The 18,678-nt window shown below is 49.9% G+C and overlaps 2 protein-coding genes across 12 annotated transcripts; one reads left to right on the top strand and one right to left on the bottom strand.

The window, feature by feature from the left end:
• Window positions 1-280: 280 nt before the first annotated feature.
• LOC127461188 (E3 ubiquitin-protein ligase RNF113A-like) lies at window positions 281-7,420 on the top strand. 2 transcript variants are annotated; one of them, XM_051768738.1, is made up of 10 exons: window positions 281-389; window positions 948-1,024; window positions 1,125-1,229; window positions 2,609-2,716; window positions 2,992-3,101; window positions 3,276-3,382; window positions 3,928-4,017; window positions 4,758-4,851; window positions 5,474-5,580; window positions 6,032-7,420. In XM_051768738.1, exons 1-10 carry the CDS (start codon window positions 290-292, stop codon window positions 6,109-6,111), a joined length of 978 nt encoding a protein of 325 aa, XP_051624698.1. In that variant the 5' UTR covers window positions 281-289; the 3' UTR covers window positions 6,112-7,420. The 2 variants fall into 2 exon arrangements, with proteins under 2 accessions (XP_051624698.1, XP_051624696.1); XM_051768736.1 differs by lacking the exon at window positions 281-389 and having other exon boundaries at window positions 410-1,024.
• Window positions 7,122-18,596, bottom strand: STRADA (STE20 related adaptor alpha). 10 transcript variants are annotated; one of them, XM_051768725.1, is made up of 13 exons: window positions 18,526-18,596; window positions 17,935-18,015; window positions 16,697-16,754; window positions 15,786-15,814; window positions 12,454-12,556; window positions 11,848-11,969; window positions 11,613-11,721; window positions 11,370-11,493; window positions 10,738-10,909; window positions 9,998-10,102; window positions 9,594-9,835; window positions 8,907-8,949; window positions 7,122-8,547 (listed from the first exon to the last, which is right to left on the bottom strand). In XM_051768725.1, the coding sequence occupies exons 2-13, from the start codon at window positions 17,968-17,970 to the stop codon at window positions 8,395-8,397; spliced, it is 1,296 nt and encodes a 431-aa protein (XP_051624685.1). In that variant the 5' UTR covers window positions 17,971-18,015; window positions 18,526-18,596; the 3' UTR covers window positions 7,122-8,394. The 10 variants fall into 10 exon arrangements, with proteins under 10 accessions (XP_051624685.1, XP_051624690.1, XP_051624688.1 ...); XM_051768730.1 differs by having other exon boundaries at window positions 17,959-18,015; window positions 18,526-18,595; XM_051768728.1 differs by having other exon boundaries at window positions 18,425-18,528.
• Between the last annotated feature and the right edge of the window lie 82 nt (window positions 18,597-18,678).

Below are 18,678 nucleotides of genomic sequence, written 5' to 3'. Positions count from 1 at the left end.
GGCCCTCGGGGAAACGCGGAAACCGCCCCCGCTGCCGGGCTCGGGGGCCGCGGGAAGGAGCAGGAGGGGACGGAAGGAGGGATCGGGGTCGGGGATCGGGGTCGGGGAGCGGGATCGGGGATCGGGGTCGGGGATCGGGGTCGGGGAGCGGCCCAGGGACCCCCGGGGACCCCCGGCCCGGCCTGGCGCAGCCCGGGGCGCTCAGCCCTCCCGGCCCGCAGGGGGCGCTGCCCGCACCGGCCGCCCCCGTGCCGCTCTATCCGCCCCCCCGCAGTGTCGGCGGCACAAGATGGCGGAGGAGAGCAGCGTCTGCAGCTTCTTGTTCAAGAAGCGGGGCCGGGCCGCGGGCAGGGGCCGGCGGAAACGGCCCAGCAGCGACCAGGAGCAGGGTGAGGGCTGGGGGCACCCCGGGGGCGCGGGAAGCCGGGCCGCGGAGGGTCGGTGCGCTGTGAAGGCGAGGCAGGGCCTGGTGCCGCCCCCAGCGCTGCCCACACGGAGGGGCCCGGCCGCCTTCCTCAGCCTGTGTCCGTGTGGTACAGGGCGGGAAGGACCCCTGGAGCTGTGCTAGGGGAGGGTCAGGTTGGATCTCAGGAAAAGGTTCTTCCCCCAGAGGGTGGTTGGCACTGACCAGGCTCCCCAGGGCAGTGGGCACGGCCCCAAGGCTGCCAGAGCTCCAGAGGGTTTGGACAACGCTCTGAGGGACAGGGTGGGATTGCTGGTGTGTCCTGGGCAGGGCCGCGGGTTGGACTGGACGATCCTTGTGGGTCCCTCCCAGCTGAGGGTATTTATTCTGTGTGGTTCTGTGACCCTTCCCGGTGCCATGGGGGGTGAAGGGCTCTGCCCCGGGGGGAAGGTTCCTCCGGCCTCCCGCGGCTGTCCCCGGGGGGAGGCTGCCTCGGGCCTCGGGCCTGCCCCCGGCAGAGCGTCAGGCCGGGCTGTCCCCGCAGAGAGCAGCGGGGAGGAGGGCAGCACGGTGGTGAGGAAGGAGCGGCGGCGGGAGACCCCCAACCCCATGATCCAGAAGGTAAGGGGAGCGCCCAGGGGGCACTCCAGGGCCTGCCAGGCTCCAGCCAGGGCCAGTGCTGGGCCCTTCCACCCCCAATCCCTGCCCTGCCGCCCCTCAGACCCGGAGGTGCACCAGGGAGAGGCCGGAGTACGCCCCGAGCAGCAGTGAGGACGAGGACCCTGCCAAGGACATCGGGGTCACCTACAAATCCACCAGGTCGGCGGTAAGGACGGGCAGCAGGGGGGCTGGGCTGTCACCTCGGTGGCACTGTGGATCCCACACTTGAGAGAGAGGATCTGTGAGTGTGGGAGCAGCCATTCCCTCTTGTTTATCTGTGGATGCACCCCCCTGTCTCAGCAGCCAAGCACCTTGTGCTGGGTTTATTCTGATAGTCCATCCTTCCACTGGGGGCCATCAAAGGTTGGCCTGTCCCTTCCCACTGGACTTGCCCAACATTGCACAGAATTTTCAGGAGAGGGAGCACTTGGATCAGCTTTGCCCAACTGCTGGGTTTGTGTTTTCAGTGTGGGACCACTTTCCTTCCCAAGGAATTCGAGGTGACTTAGAAGGTGCTCCTGTCTTTGTCCCTGTGATTCCTGATGGAGTAAAAGCTGCAGAGAGGTCATTGGTTTCTTGGGGTTGATGGGTGGCGTGTCCTTGTAACAGCTGGGCTGGAGAGAAATCAGCTGTGAAGTTTGGGCACAGCTCAAATTGTTCTCTCCAATAGGTTTTACTCTTAGTTCCCTCTTGATCCAGTGACATTTTTGCCCATCAGTATCAGCCTGAGCAGGATATCAGTAGGATTAGAAGAAGATATCAACATATGTTCCTCTTCAGAGCTGGTTCCTTACTGTGTGTTCTCTGTGTAAATGGGAATAATTCCTGTCTGTCCCCAGGCAAAGCTCAGGGTCAGACTGAGGTCTCCTTGTAGCATTAGAGACAAATATGAAAATAACCTTGTGCTGTGATTATTCACTGCTTTAAGCTGCTCCCAGAGGGCTCTTTGTTTGCCCTCCTTGCTGGAGAGCATGGGAAGGGACAGGAGGAGGTGACAGCTTTGGTCTCCAGAAGCTTCTGGCACCCAAGTTGGATTTGTGTTTAATTGAGGCTGGCTGTAATTATTCTTTGGTTTCTGTGCAGCTGTTCCTGAAGATCTGATAAAACCTAGGAAGAGGTGTCTGTTCAGTCCATTACAGAGGAATCTAAACCAGATCACTGTGTTAAAACTGAATTTTGGCCGCCCCCAGCTAGGTCAGAAGTTCAGATGTGACATCCCGTGTGTGGGCAGGAGGGTCCCGTGGTTGAAGTGTTGGACATGGGAGACCTGAGTGCAGCTTCCAGCTGAGCTGGGACTGAGTGTGCAGGAGTAAAATAAGGCCAAGTGTTTCCTGACTGCAGCCTAAAATTTGGGAGCAGTGAGGAATCAGCCTCCAGCCCATGGGGGATTCTCCCTGGCAGTGCCAAGGGATGGCAGAAACTGATAGAAGGTAAATCAGGTGTGTCCAGTTCTTGCTCTTTGACAACCCTTCAGGTAGCCAGGGAGCTCCCTGCCTTGTCCAGGTTTTCCCTCCACTCTTGTCACAAGTTTTCCTTGCTTTTCAGAAACCTGTTGGCCCAGAAGACATGGGAGCCACAGCAGTGTATGAACTGGACACGGAGAAGGAGAAGGACGCCCAGGCCATCTTCGAGCGCAGCCAGAAAATCCAGGAGGTGAGTCAGCCTTGCTCTGAGGAGCTGGTGCTCTGCAGCAGGAGTGCCTGTGCTTTACTCATCCCTTTCTACACACCAGCAAGAGTTGGAGTCTCTACTTCCCTGGAAACTTGAAAAACCAAGAGTGCAACCCTTGCAAATAGGGAATTCTGTGGCTTTGTTGGCATCTTGGTGTCAAGGAGGGCAGGGTAGGAAGGGAGGCTGGTATCAGAGTGGTGACAGCTAACCTGTCATGAAGCTTTCCTGATCCTAATCACCTCTTCTTGCTCTCCCAGGAGCTGAGAGGAAAGGAAGATGACAAAATTTACCGTGGCATTAACAACTACCAGAAGTACGTGAAGCCCAAGGACACGTCCATGGGAAACGCCTCTTCAGGAATGGTCAGGTGGGTTGGGATGAGCCTTGGGCAACTGGGACCATCCCAAAGGCACCTGCTTGGGGCTTGAACTTTGCTGTCACTGCCGGTTTCTGTTTGTCTGACAGGGCTGGTGCCTGGTTCTGGCCAGGCCCTGCTCCAGGGGTGCTGTGCAGGCACCCTGAGCCCTCTCCCCCCTTTCAGGAAAGGCCCCATCCGTGCTCCGGAGCACCTTCGGGCCACGGTGCGATGGGACTACCAGCCTGACATCTGCAAGGACTACAAAGAGACGGGGTTCTGTGGCTTTGGGGGTGAGTGGATCGTCCCTGCAGCTGAAACAGTGATGCACCAGGTCTGCAAAGGGATCCAGTGCAGCTCTGATCCCCTTTTGTGATGCTGAGACTGATTTACAGGCACTTCTGTGCAGGGCTGGGGTGTGATGCTGGTGCAGAGCTGTTCATGGAACGTTCTTGTCATTTGTGCTGGCCCTCCTGAAAGCCCAGGGCCTCTAATTAGGGATTGTGGGAGTCCTGGGAGGGACCCTTGGGTTGTCCCACTGACCACATTCCCACAGGTGTGTGGGCCCACTGAGGCCATGGGAGGGATGGGATTTCCTGTTCCTTATCCCACTTCCCACATGTATTAACTGCTGGCACTGTCCCTGTGGCACAGGGAGAACGATCCTCCCAGCCTGTCAACACTGAGGGATCCTGTACCTGCTCCAGGAGTTTGGCACTGCCCTGGAGCGGGGAGCAACCAAATTTCACCTGCTGGGCAAAGCTCAGGAATGAACGTGCTGGTAACACTGTGCCCTCCCAGCCTGGCTGTTGATTCCTCTTTTCCTTGTGCTGCTCAGACAGCTGCAAGTTCCTGCACGACCGCTCGGACTACAAGCACGGCTGGCAGATCGAGCGGGAGCTGGACGAGGGACGCTACGGGGTCAACGGTACGGCCCCTCTGGGGGAGGAGGCCACCCCATCCTGCCTCTCATCGTGGATTTCAGTCTAGTATTAATCCAAACCCTGGTGTGTGCAGTGTGAGACAGCAAAGGGCTCTTTATTCCAAAGCTGTGGAACTCCCTGCTGCAGGATAAGCTTAGAGCTGCTGCTTTTGGACCACCAGTGACTCCACTCCAGAGGGTGATTTCCCCTGTTGCTCTGTGACAGGAGAGCCCTGCTGTTGTGTGGGTCTGTGGAGCTGGAGAGATGGGACCATCTGTCCCACGGATGCCCAGGAGCTGTGACCCTTCCCTGGGCACATCAGCTTTTCTCACTCAGTGCCCATAGCTGTGGCCCAGGGTTCGTGAGCGTTGCTGTGCAGCTCAAGGGGAAGAGGGTGTTCTCTGTTCAGTTGGAGCCAGAGTTTTGGTGGCAGCTGGTTTGGAAGAAAGTCTAAAAAACATGAGGGGGCTGGAGGATGTTTCTCTTTATAGCAGTGAGTGGGTGAGGTAGAAAGGAATTTGCTCTTGTGAGATGAGCAACAGGCCCGCTGGCTCATTAGCCCTAATTATAGCCCAGGCCCACATGTGTTACTGACATCAGCAACACCCAGATGCCAGAGCTCCGTTGTTTCCAGCACAGATTCAATCCCACCTGCTGTGCTCTCCTCATATTTAATATTTCATGCCCCACACATGGGCTGGGCTGGCTGCTCTTGCTCTGGTCTGGTTCACTCTCTCTTCTGCAGATGAGGAGAACTACGAGGTGAGCAGTGATGAGGAGGACATGCCTTTCAAATGCTTCATCTGCAGAAGTTCCTTCAAGAACCCCGTGGTCACCAAGTGAGTGGTGGTTTGGCATGAGGAGCTACGTGTCTGCTGTGGATTCAGCTCATGAGTCGTTCACTGTTGAGACAAACACTGCCCACAGGCTGTGGGTGGAACCTGCCTGTTGTCTGCCATGGCTTTCTGGTGGGTGGGGAAGTCCTCTGAGAACCAGGGAGCCTCATAGCTGCATCTGGAGCATCCCCTTGGAAGGGATCTCAAGCCCTTGTTCAGGCACTTCTTAGATTTTCACAGATGCTGACTCATTACATAACTTTTCCCTTCCACCTTGGGATTTTGTCACGCCTTCATTCCTCCTGGAATGGCACACTGCACTGCCTGAGCAGAGAAATGGGAGAATGGGGAAGCCAAGAGCTTGGTGAGGAGGAGGAGGCTGAGGGCAGCCCTCTCCCACACTGCTGGCTGTCCTGGTACCTGTGTCAGAAGAGGTCACTGGTGGCTCTGTGCTGTCACTGCATCAGTGAAGCAGTGCCAAAACACCTTCACTGGGACAGGGATGCAGGGGAAGCTCTGCCTGCAGCTCACTTTTGCTTCCCCTGGGGACCAGCAGTGTAATTTTTGCCTGCAGGCCACAGTGGTTGTGTTTGGTGACTTCAGTGAGCCCTGTGTCTCCCTGCAGGTGTAGGCACTACTTCTGTGAGAGCTGTGCCCTCCAGCACTATCGCAAATCCCAGCGCTGCTACGTCTGTGACAAGCAAACCAACGGGGTCTTCAACCCAGCAAAAGGTAACACACCCCTGGGGAGAGACCTTCCAGAGCAGCAAAGGCACCAGCTCCTGATGGATCTTCTTGGTGCTGGGCCTGGCCCTGGAGCTGAGAGCTCTTGGCTGCCAGCAGAGCTTTATTAGTGCCAGGAGATATTAAATCATGGCCTGGGAGGCTCAGTGGGTGCAAAATGAGGGTCTGTGCTTGCCCTTGGTGTGGAAATCCAGGGAGTGAGTTCTGGAGAGGGAAGGGGGATATGCCAGGGGAGCAGCTTGTCCCATCAGTAAGGCAGTGATGGAGTGACTGTCCAGCTCGTGCCTGGACTCAGCCAACACTGATACCCTCTGAGCTGAGCCTCTGCAGGCAAAGGATCTTCAGTAGCTGCCCTGGTTCTGGGTGTTCACAGGACCTGGCTTTGGTGTGGGACAGGCCCTGCACCTGTCACCTCATCCTGCCTGTTCCTGTTTTTCAGAGCTCATGGCAAAACTGGAAAAACACAAAGGGGAGGAAGAGGAGGAGCAGCAGTCAGACCACGGCGAGGACCCGCAGTAGCAGAGCACCCTGTTTTGTATATAACTGAATAAAGCTTTTGTAGGATAAAAAAAAAAACAAACCTCACAGCTGGAGCCAGGGGTTGTGTTTCCAACCAGCAGCTACTGGAACAGTGTCCAGCTGTGCTGGACTCCTGGTTTGCTGCTCTGGCAGAACAGGTAAGGTCAGGCTCCGAGTTGTGGCTGAGTAGAGCTGTTTGCTACCCCCAGGACCCCAATGCACCCGGGGAAGGAGATGCTGAAAGCTGAATGTTCAGTTCATAACTCACTGCTTCTGGCCAAGGGGCTGCTGTTCACTCCTAATTCTGCACTGATCCTGCTGCTGTGTAAGCATAAAACTATCCAAGTTAATTTAAGTCCATAAGCTCTGAGCATGAAGCAAGCTGCAAACAGGGACAGGGATGAGAAATATGAGCTGGCATCAAGTTCATCCTTCACCCTAAAAATGCTAACTCAGGGGAAAGCAGGCTGGAGCACTGCAGGTATTGGGGATTTATGCCCTCCTGTCTTGGTTACTAGAACTTGTGAGGGATGGAACTTCAGTGGGCAGCACACCTCCTGAATCTGCCCTGTTTGTGAGAAAACCCAGCCCCCAACCATCATTCACTGAGCCCCAAAGGTTTCATGACAAGTGGTACTGTGCTTTTTCTTGCTTTAAGTACCAGGGATTCAGCCCTGATAAGGATTTTTGCAAACTGCAGACTTCATAGCAAACCAAGAAATTAAGATCCACTTACTCTAATAAGATTAAATCAGGAGACAAACCTGATCTTGGGGAGAAACTGGGCCTGACCTTACAAACAGCCCTGTGCTGGGAGAAGGGTTTCACTGAAAGTTTCAGAAAAGAGCAAGTGCAGGTGTTTGCAGCTTCTTGATTTCACTGAAATATGTCTTTGAAACATGAAGGCAGCTGCAATGAACTGGTGACCTGTATGGAGATAAGAGCAAGTATGCACAGCCAGCCTCTGTCACCCTCTGATTCACTCCCATCAGCCTGCAGAAACAGCAGACTTAAAAAACAACTTCAGAAATATTTTATTTGTTTTGGCAAAAAACTAGAGTAACAAACTTTATCTGGGTTCAAGTACAGTTTATAAATACAAGAAGGACCCGTTGCCAGCACCACTACTCCCATCAACTGCACCCACACAAAGATCTCAGTGCTCCAATAAAGAGTAGACGACCTCCAGCACCAGTGGTCCTTGGAAAAGTCAAACGAAAAGCCTTGAATACACCTCCAAAAAAACCCCAAACACCGTGGAATGGGGGAGAGCTGCCACAGCAGCAGGGCAGGGTCACACAGCCGTGAATCACAGGGAGCCACGTGAGCAGCTTTTACCTGTCAGTCAGTCAGGGAAGGCAGAAGAGCAATGGTGATGGAGGGGTGAAGTTCAGTTCTGTGCAGGAGTCATCAGCAAGAGGATTTAGCAGGAAAATCAACTTACTGTTCCTCTCTGCCAGGGTAAATCACTAAGAACAAGCTGGTAAGAGTGCTGTGTGCTGTGAAACCAGCCCAGATAGCATGAGGTTCAACTAGATGGGGATAAAAAAGCTGGTTTGTGGTACAGGCATCCACTGCTCTGGTGACAGAGGCAGCTGGGAGGGGAGGCTGGAAGGTCCTGTCTGACCTGGAGTTCAGAGTGCTCAGCATCGAGGGAGGAGTCTTCAAAAGCCTCTCCAGAACTGGCAGAATCCAGTGCTGCAGAGGAATGCCCAGTGCAGCAAGAGTGCCTGGAATGGCACCAGGTTGTCTTTGATCTCCCATTTTCCATAACAAAGCAGTAACTAAGAACATAATCCCTTTTGTCCCCATCAAATCTTGCCCTGTGACAACGCTGTAACAGGAATCTGACTAGTTCTAAGAGAATGCCCAAAACTAGGAGCTGCCCACCTCCCCTCAATTCTAAGGCACCCTTAAAAGAGAAAGAACCACAGAGGGTAGGGACATGCAGCCTCAACTGTGACAGGAGGAAGCCAGTGATTTTTAGAAACACATAAATAGAGACCATAACTACACAAACTCACTCAACCCCCTCAAGTGATCTACCAGTGCTCAGCCACAAGGGTGGGGGCTCTGGGCACTGCACAGTTCCTTGGGTTGATCCTTTCCCAGCTCAGGCCTGTCCATGTTTCCAGGCTACTTCTTAAGTAAACAGGCAGTAGAAGTTCCTTCCCAAGGACCTGTAAACTCTTCTGTGTGTAACATTCATCAGCTTTTATGAGCAGGACCAATAAATACAATGTCCAGAGAGCTCCTCCAGAACTCGGCGTAGTCCCTGCTTTTCTAGAATTCCCAGTCATCCACATCCAGCTGCTCCAGATTTGACACCAGCCCAAAAATGCCGCTGGGATCCTGGGGCTGTGTCCCTTCCAAGTTGGTGATGGGGGTGACGGGGCGCAGGAGCTCCGGGAGCGCTTCGGACGCGCGGCGCTTGATCTGCACAGAGCGGAGAGAACTCGGGTGCTGCTCCACCCCTGGGCAGCAACACCCGGCAGGAAACCCACAGATCACTTGTTTGGGCTCGTGAAGGACCAGGTTAGAACTGCCTCGCCCCAGAACTCAACAGCCTGTGGGTGAAGAGCTGCTGTGACACGTGGGACAGGCAGATTTACAAGCCCTGTTGGATAAGAGATGCACGCCCAGGAGGATGAGAGGATCAGCACTGCACTGCAGCCACCAAACTGACTCAGCCCTTCAGAGCACAGAGAATTCAGCGACTCAACAGGTTCAGGGACACAGCAAGACAACTACAGCAAAGCCACTGTGCTTTACCTGCAGATAAAGTAGTTCCTTACCTGCTTGAAAAAGGGGTGACTGAGCAGAGCGCCTGCGCTTGGCCTGTGGAAGGGAGGGAGAATCAAGTAAGCACACAAGAAAACATGTCAGCCTTTGAAGTCAGGTAGCAGAAGAAAGAAAAGACCAGTCCTTCCTGCCTCTCCCATTTCTCATTTATTGGGTATCTCTCTTTTGTCACCAGTAGCACAGTTATTAGGTATTTAAATCACATATTTTATGTGAGTTCCACCTTCTTTCTAACCTTCCAGTTACCTACTTGCTCCCCCCAACATCTGGCCAAGGACAGCTTCCAAGCACTGGGACATGCCAGAGAAGTCTGTCATGGTTATAGATGACCCTGCCCTCACCACAGAGGAAAATGCAGCTCTTGATCCCTTCCCATCATAATTCTCTGCTGGTTGAAGAGCAGAGTGATGGGAACTGGTAAAAGTGGTCTTACAGGGGCCAGAAATTCAAGTTGTTCAGTTTGTTTTCTTGATGTGCAGCACCATTTACTCCCCAAAGAAGGGTGTCAAGGAATCCTTCAGGCTCTCTCATAGAAAGTGCTCTGTTTTACACACTTGGACTGCTCTCCTCAGTGGATGGAGCACATCCTCCCTCCACCACACTTCGGGAAACAAAACTTTGAACTTTGCTGACTCCCACAGCTTAACCAGGTGTGAAGAGCAGCTTTCACCTGGCTTTACCTGAAGTCAGGGTTCCTCTGGAGGCACTGCTCCACGAAGTTATGGAAGTAGGTGGAGAAGGTGCGGAGATAGGGGTGCAGGGCTGGCTCTCCGTTGGCCGCCCGCACGTTGCTGACGGCCGTGCTCTCACCCATCCCATAATTAGCACTGGAACGGGATGTCTTCATAGTCAGCTCGTCAGCAGGAATCGTGGTGGTGTCCAGCAGGCAGGGAACGGTTCCATTCAGCTTCTCCAAGAGCATCTGGAAGAGCAGGGCACAGGCAACATGACAGACAGCAAGCAAGACAGTTGAGACTTCCCACTCCCACAGGCACAGCAGCCTTCTGCCCTCACATCCCAGCGCAGCAAAGCACTTCCATGTGCCAGGACAAAGGCTGAGAAAGGAGCAGCTTCCAAGCCTCACCTGAGTGGAAGGCATGTCCTTAAACGGGACGTGTCCATTCGCCAGCTCACAGGCCGTTATCCCCACGCTGTAAATGTCAGACTTTGCATCGTAACCCTGCAGGTTCTACATGAAAGGGAAAAGAAAAATCAGCCCTGGGGACTTAGATGTGATGGATTGGGCAACAGCCATGATTTGATATGCAAGTCAGCAAAGCCACATGATTGGAGCAGGAACAGCACAACCCACAGACAGACTGGTTTATTGTGGTGGGGTGTTTTGGTCTGTTAAAACACGCAGTTAAGGGCAACACTTGTGCAACTGCAGTCAGCCAGCTAGTAAGGTTGGCATCTGCCTTGGGGTAACTGGCACCTGATGTGACCCTTTCCTAATGAGACAATCTGTAGAGGTACCTACAGTTAAACTATTTAATCAAATAGATAACTTTGTCAGAGTTTCCCTGCACCCACCCCAAATCTGTTCCCTCTAGTCTCTACCCTTCCTTTTCCTTGCATTTAAACACCTTCTTTCTGTTCAGCAATTTCCCCTTCCAACAGGAATACAAGTTTCCCCTTGCTAGGGGGTCACTGTTTGAGGTAAAAAGGACAGAAAAAAAGGACAGAGCTCATCACAACAAAAAGTGACTCTGTGGGTTTTGTCATGTCCCCCCTCCTTACACCCCCTGAAGGTGCCCTGACAACTCAGAATATTACACAGAGATGCCACAGATCACTAAACACAAGCAGGTTTTTTAAACACACCTGCTGCAAGACCTCAGGACTGAGCCAAGGCAGCACTTTGATGCTGTATTTGGGGAAGTCATGAACAACTTTGAGTCGCTGCCCATGGTTGATCATACTCAGGTTACTCCTCAGGCCAGAGAGGTACACCTTCCCATCCACAGAGATCAGGATATGGCTGGCTTTGACACTCCTGGGAAAAGAAGGGAAAAACAGTCAGGTTCTCTGCCTTTACTTCACTGGACAGCTCAGTGCACAGGACAACACCTGATCAGCCTCCTACCAGGACACTGAGACTCCTAAACAACCATCCTGGGACCACTTCTACAAACATTAACAGGACTCTCTTCACCCCCTTTGCATGTTCCCAAAGAATGTTTCTGTGGCAAGGAGAAATGCAGGGCTAAAGCTTATGGGCTGTGATTTCAGACACAGTGGTCTTTGGGATAAATTTGTTCCACAGTGACACTTTCCTGCAGCCTGTTAAGGTCACTGATATCATCTCCCATGAGTATCAAACTGATTTGCTCCAACAGCAAATACAAAACTTAATGTGTTCAGTGTCTCCTGAATCATCCTCTCTGCTCTACTCTGAGCAGCATTTCCAAGAGCTTCCAAAAGAAGGAAAATGGGTCAATTTATTTTTTTAATACCTATGTACATAGCCCATGTGGTGGATGTAGTCAAGTGCTTTCAATACACCTTGGAGGATGTATGCAATGGCCAGTTCACTCATCCCATCCATAAAATGGGTACAGATTAAATCTTTTGCAGAGCCTAAAAAGAAACAAAACACCACCTGTCAGAACAAAAGCCCCAAGGATACTTCACCTCTTCCACTTCATTTCATTTCACACAATATGATGGTCAGACAAAGGTATCCCCTCTGCACCTACCATAGGCCATGAAAGATGTCACAACCCACAGCTCATTGTCAGCTATGAAGGTTGCTTTGTATGGCACGATGTTCGGGTGGTTGAAGAGCTTGGAAACATGAAGTTCCCCCTGAAATAAAAAAAAAAAGATGTTTTGATTAGGTTTAGTAAATGCAGAAAGATGGCTGCAGTGTTGCTAAGCACAGCTCTAGCTGTCTCTGTCCTCTCCTCAGCTGGCATGGTGGGTTGGTGGTACCTGCAGGAACGTGACCATCTCGTTTGTGCAGGCCTCCAGGTTCACTCTTCTGACTGTCACATACTCTCCTGTGGGTTTATACCTGGCCAGGTTCACAACCATCAGGTCTTCAAAGCCTCTGCCTGAAAGAAAAGGCATTAAAGCTTCAGCAACACCTCTGGAAGCACAGCCCTCTGGAGGAGTCCTCCAGCCCTTGACCCTTCGATCATCTTTACACTCGTTTACTGAAACTATTTTTGGCCTTGTGAAAAAGAATAATCATTCCATCAGATACCACTTTCCTCCCATTGAGAGGGATCCTCCTAGCCAGTAATATTATCCTGTCCTTCAAATTCAAGACTGAGGTAGAAATAAAGTGATTAAGAGCCCCAAGGACAGGTTTCAGGCTGCTTCTGCTGACTGTACTGCAGCCCCAGTATCATTAACCCACCTCCCAGCTGAAAACCTTCAGGACTGGCATCTCATTTTTTATTCAAGTGAGTTTAAAATCAAAGATGACAGACACCTAATGTCAAAAATAAGCAATCAATCAAGAAAAGGCCAACGATCTGTCCAAGCTGTTTTCTCTGCAAAACAGACCCTGATCCTCCAGCCCTCCAGACTTACCTATGATGGTGAGCAACTCATAGCAGCTGCTGTCTGGAAGGAAGTTGCTCATGGTGTCCCTTTTAGGGGAAGAGGCTATCGACTCGGAGCTCGCCTCATTTGTCTGGGGGAAAAAAGGAAGTCAGGTCAAAAGAAACAAAGATCACCTGCTGGAAAAATCACCTCATATCATCACACACCTCAAAATAATGGCAGTACTGAATACAGAAGAGGATTTAATTGCTGTTATAATACTCTTAAATAGTCATTTATCAACTGAAATTCAGGAGATGCCTCATTTCAGAAGATCCAGAGATCTGTGTTACCAAACGAGTAACAGGTAGGTTGTTAATCACTGTATGCTAGAATTTATTCAGGAATATTTGGATAAAGCCAATTATTATTTCCCAGGAGAGCCTGAGCACTGCTTTAAGGTAACTGCCTTTCTCCCATGAATTACAAACTCCTGTGACACCATCCTGTTGCCTGAGCAAGAGCCAAAGGGAAGCTTGTTCCCAGCACTTCCCTTTGCTGTGGCAGTTCCTGGTGGGTGCCGGGGCTCCTGTTTTCCCCCTGCTCACCTGGGATAAGCCCAGCACAGCTGAAGCTGCTTAGCTGAATGGCACAAGGGATGAAGAAAATCAGACACATGTGAAAAGAGAAGCTCCAAATGAAGACAAAAACTGCAAAGCATTAGTGCTTACAGGAAAAAAAAAAAAAGGAGGGAAAAAAGGGATAAAAAAGCCCCACCACTACATGGGGAAGCAGCATTCCCAAGCCTGTCAGCTTTCCCTCACTCCATCTGACATAAAGCTTTCTGCCTCATTTTCATACACATAAATCTTCCCAAGCAGGATTTTGCAGATGATAAACTTCAACATTCTTACAAAGTTCCTTTATGCCTTCCAACTCCCTCAAATTCCAAAGTCACCAGGAACGCATCCAAATGGGGATCAGAATTTATTTGGTGTCTAAAATCCTCTTTAGTTATCTCGAATTTCCAGCACATTAACTCCTCCTGACATTTGGAACGTCAGCTCAATTTTTCCACCTCATTCTTCATCAACAGCAAATGCCCTTTATCAGTCCTTCTCTCATGGTACATGAAGCAGGAGAGGTTTGTGCCTTTTCCTAGTGCCACAGCAAACTCCCTTTTTTTATTTCCATCACTGAAAGATGGAAACAACACAGTGACAGCTGAAAAACAAGGAACTGCCTGTTCTACCCTCAGCACAGGGTGAATGCAAAGAGCACAGACAGGACTTTGCTGAAAATTACCTCTGGGTCCCCAAGTGTACTTTGGGAGTAAACTAAAGAGTCACACTTCCCAAGTTCCACCTTTTCAGCTGGCTATGAACAGCACACTGCCTACCTTTAAAATATTTTTCCAATAAGGGAAAGGGCAAAAATTAAGATTTGTGACCAGTGCTAGGGTATAATTTCAGCTCAAACAACTCAGTCGTGTCTCAGGACCAGCACTCTCAAATCCTTTCTCCTGGTCCTAAGACTGCAGTGCTGTTCCTTGGCTCAGAAGAGGCAGCAACTTCCCACTCAGGATTTCAAACTTCTGCTAAAGAGGCCTGTCAGTTCTGATCCCAACTGTGTCATTCAGGACTTCTTGCAACAATTTCACACAGTCCTGCCAACAGCCAGATTGCCAGGAGAGACACACAGGCAGATGGAAGCCTCTGAAGCAGGAAGGCACCACCAAGGAGATGGAAGCAGGAGGCTGGGAAGCAGTTATGGAGCAGTGACAGCTGGTGAGACACTGAGCAATATGTGAGTGGTTTGCTTGATTAAAGTCCACTCCAGACAGAGCACGAGCCAACAAAACAGATGCAAAGAATTAAATAAATTTAATCTTATTAATGGTGTAGGCTGTACAGTAATGGAAAGATGCTGTAAATTCTCTTTTTAGGTCTTCCAGTAGGAGGTCTTCACTCACCTCTCCTCATGTTAGCAGTGACCAATAACAGAGTTAATGCAAAAGGAGCTCTACCAGGAACTTATCAACATCATACAAGAGTTCAAAAAAAAGAAAGTTAAACTGAAATGTCACTTATGAGATACTGCAAAAAGCTCCTCAGTGGTTTCACACGGGATAACTTTTGGTGTATGGTCAAAGGCAGCTTTATGGCCTGGCATTCACTCAGAGCTGGTTTAACAGCTCCTGGAGCTGATTTAATTTGAGATAGATTTAAAGGAAATTAGCCTTTGAAAGGCAACTACTGGTATAAATGCCACAGCACAATCAGTTATGTGATGCTTGCAAGGATCTGCATTTGCCAAATGACATTCCTCTGAGTTAGGAAGAGGGAATATCAGTTTTGTTCTGCTGCCTTCCTCTCCACCTCCTCATTCCCTCACTCACTTGCAGCACAAGCAACAAAAATTTTCCTCCCACCCCTCTCCCCAAATTATTTACTTTTTTCTACAGCCTTGCTGGAAAAAAAAGGCTTTTATTTAGATATAAAATTCAAAATGAGAATCAGCAAAAGTGTCCAAACCCCAAGTGAATACTTAAACAAAACCAAAACAGATGCTAATCTCAACTTGCTTCCAGCCCAGCATATGGTAACACTCAGCCTTTCAAAAAGGTGTGAATGGACTCAATTTTATACAAAACATTCCAAATACACCTCCTATTTTCAGCTTTGTTTGTGACAGTAAATTACAGACACTGGCACAAAAATCAATTATAAGAAACTTGAACTGACACAGTTATAATCAAATCACACTTAATTCATGTTTGTAATTAACTTAAACTTGAGCAACACCTGCACACAGAGATGTTTCAGTGTGTTGTGGGGTGGTGGGGAATCATTTTGACAAAAATACTGTCTTGTAAGTTGTGCTATTTTATGTGCTCATTATGAACCAGAGAGTGATCAGGTCCTGGAGAACAAACACCACCAAGGTGAAGCTTTCAACTGCCACATTTTGGCTGTACAGTTTTGAACACCCCATGGCTGGGAGTGATTTTACTTTTTAGGAGGCAAATCAGGCATTGAATTGGCTCTGAAAATGACCACCAAACTAACCCCTTCCTTCATTCTCTGAACAATCAGCTCTAAATCACCTCAAAAAGAGACCCTCAAGAGGCTGGGGGGAGAGGGGATGACGACACCAATACAAATCCAAGAGCCTTGAGTTTAAATTTTTGGCTGATTCACATAAGAGTTTGAAAACCACACACCAAAATCTCCACTCCAGGGTGAAACCTGTTTCCACACTCGTAGAGCTAAATACAGAGATGAGATATATAACTAAGATAAAAAGAAAAAATCAAACTTCCACAAGGAATAATCTCCATGCAATGAACCACAGCACCACAGCCTGCACAAGTCACTTACTTTTCTCCGAGAGTCACCCGGAGGCTGCTCTGGAGTAAAGAAATTAATTGTTCACCATGTTGTGTTCAACAGACACCCATTCAAATATAGTTGGAAAACTGAGCAAACAACCCTACATGACACTTTCTGATACCACATACACACAGTTCTTTGTTATTATTTAATTTATGTAAAATTTCAACACACATATGGGAATTAAAGAGATTCAAATAGTGCTACTGTTCATATATTTGACAGAAATGTAAGGTGACAATTTTTTAATTATAGCCCTAATTATCCCTCTGCCATGTTCCTGCTCATGGCAGGGGGGTGGACTACATGATCTTCAAAGGTCTCTTCCAACCTAAACTCTTCATGATTCTAAACACATTCAGAGATGACACTTAAATACAGAAGAAACTATCGAAAATTATTCAAAGCAATAAAAATTCTTCCATTCCACCTGAAAGCTCAAGGTCTAGACATATTTCCCATGCTGATTTTTTCCATGTCATTGATCAGGAATTCTGCATCCTAGTGGGCAATTTTGGGTTTTATGCACAAGGCAGAGCACAAACCCATCAGGTCTCTGCAGGCACACTGGGGAGCCATCAGCAGTTTCAAAATCCACTTTTACTCAGAAAATTAACTTTACCAAACCCCAAATCCACCTTTTGCATAAGGAAAAAAGTGGTTATGTTGAGAAACACAGATAAAAATAGTACAGTAATTCAACATGGAACTGATTTCCAAAGGACACTTCCACATTAAATTTCTGTGCTTAGCCAGCCTGAATAACCAGACCTGGTGCTACAACCAGATTTAATCACCTCTTTTAGTGTTAAGATACGTCTTTACTACCAAATTAACAGACCTTGCAGCTAAAATAAAACATTTCTAACAATGTCATCTTAGGAGAGTAGAGAACTTACCTCCAAACAGCTCGAACTCCCTTAAACCCTCAACAATGAACTTCTCAGACACCCACCGCTGAAAGAGAGAAAAATCCTCCACATAATCAGTTATTCCAGCTGGAGACAAGTTTCTTTTCCCCCTTCCCCACAAAAACCCCAGGAGAGAATCATGTAACTTCAACAATTATGGAACTGATTTGCTGCATCATCAGTTATATCCTTACTCTGGAAAAGGACATTCCCTTTTTGTGACACCCCAGAGGTGCTGCTGTTATTCCCAACCAACATGCACTAAAATTAACATCATTTTAATAATTCAAACAACTTTTGATACATGCACATAGAGCAAAAATTACCAACATGCAACAACTCCCTTTTACAGGCAAATTAATTGGGTTTTAGGGTGTAATGGGTGTTAAAAAAAACAAAAAAAAAAAGCTTTCACTATTTACAATGAGGTGATATCTTAGAGAATTTAATTATTTTAGTTATATGTCTATTGATTAGAACAAAAAGGTTGTAAAGTTGTTGTTCTCTTCCAGAACTCATGTTTGAAATTTCACAGCATTTGGTTCTACCACTATCCAACACTGTAATTCAAAGAAAGAAAAATATCTACACACATAATAAAAAGCAGAATATGCAATTTTAAGCTAGCAGAGTATTGATCACGAAGTTAGTATTAAATGGTAAATCACAAACATTCCCAGGGTAGAATTTGTCTACTTGGCAAAATAATTTAAAAAACAGCTCATGTTATTTAGCACAAGGGAAGCCAGTCCTAGAAAGCACCAACGAGTGTTTAGGTTATAGTAGCTCAAAACTTGTCTATAACAGTGCCATTTTAAGGCATTAAAAGTGGTTGTGTTGCAGGAAACCTCCTCACTTAAAAAAGCAGACTCAAACACAGCTGCTGAGTTTAGCTTTGCAAGCGAAGTGAAGGGAAAAACACACAAAAACAGGTGACACAGGTGAGGTGGCCACTTCCTAAAGAAAAGCTGAAAATAAACAGCATTATGGCCCTTTTTCTTCATTACAAGGCCCACTGCACACCAAGGAGATACGTGTGCAGCAATAAATCCTTTACAGTGTTTTTTAACCAGCGCTGGTCGCACACCCATCCCCGCCCTATAATTAACCCCGTAATTAAGTTTCCCTGCGCTTTCACGGTGCTCTCCAGGCCCGGCCCCCTCTGCACAAAGCGCGAGGCTCGTCAGTACCGGCTCGAGGGAAGCTGGAAGGTCTTCAACACTCACCCTAATGCGCTCGGGTTTACTTACAAGGAAAGACATGGATCCGCCGCTGTGGGACCGCGCGCAGCAGAAAGGGCGGGACACCTGCGGGACACACAGCGGAGTGTCAGAGTGTCACCCCCGCACCGGGCAGCGCTCACACCCCCGGCCCCTCACGGCCCCGCAGCCCCCGTAACCACCGCCCGGAGCCCTCACAAAGCACCGACACCCCTGAATCCCCCAAGGCCCCTCGCCCGCCCTGCCCAGCAGCCCCAGCCCGGGAGGGCCTCAGGGGAGCGGTAACCCCGGTAACCACCGCCCGGTGCCCTCACAAAGCACCGACACCCTCGAACACTTCCCCTGGGCCCCTCACCCGGCCCCAGGTGAGCGTTAACCCCGGTAAGCACCGTCAGGGGCCCTCACAAAGCACCGATACCCCGAACACCCCCCGGGGCCCCTCACCCGCGGCCCACACAAAGCACCGACACCCCCGATGTCCCCCTGAGCCCCTCACCCGGCCCCAGCGCCGGAGGGCCCCAGGGGAGCGGTGACCCCGGTGAGCGCCGCCCGGAGCCCTCACAAAGCCCCGACCCCTCCCCGGGGCCCCTCACGGACCCCTCAGGCTGCGGCCGCCGCTCACCGGCGGGACGCGCTGCGCGTGACGTCACCGCGCCGGCGCGCGAGACGTCACGGCCGCGGCTCCCGCGCGAAGGGGCGGGGCAGGAACGGCCGCCATGTTGGGTGCGTGAGGGGGCGGGAGGGGGAACC

Source organism: Manacus candei, unplaced genomic scaffold (genome assembly GCF_025592945.1).
Source record: "Manacus candei isolate 608988 ecotype Guabito, Panama unplaced genomic scaffold, ASM2559294v1 h1tg000096l, whole genome shotgun sequence".
NCBI lineage: Eukaryota > Metazoa > Chordata > Aves > Passeriformes > Pipridae > Manacus > Manacus candei.
This window is presented reverse-complemented; position numbering and strand designations above follow the sequence as displayed.

Excerpts from the sequence above, each read along its gene's own strand:
- LOC127461188 (XM_051768736.1), top strand. The coding sequence starts at position 821 with ATGGGGGGTGAAGGGCTCTGCCCCGGGGGGAAGGTTCCTCCGGCCTCC. Across the intron at positions 3,102-3,275 it reads GCCTCTTCAGGAATGGTCAG|GAAAGGCCCCATCCGTGCTC; the intron begins GTGGGTTGGGAT and ends CCCCCCTTTCAG. Across the intron at positions 3,383-3,927 it reads GGGGTTCTGTGGCTTTGGGG|ACAGCTGCAAGTTCCTGCAC; the intron begins GTGAGTGGATCG and ends TGTGCTGCTCAG.
- STRADA (XM_051768725.1), bottom strand. The coding sequence starts at position 17,970 with ATGTCTTTCCTTGTAAGTAAACCCGAGCGCATTAGG. Across the intron at positions 12,557-15,785 it reads CGGGTGACTCTCGGAGAAAA|ACAAATGAGGCGAGCTCCGA; the intron begins GTAAGTGACTTG and ends TTTTTCCCCCAG. Across the intron at positions 11,722-11,847 it reads AGATGGTCACGTTCCTGCAG|GGGGAACTTCATGTTTCCAA; the intron begins GTACCACCAACC and ends TTTTTATTTCAG.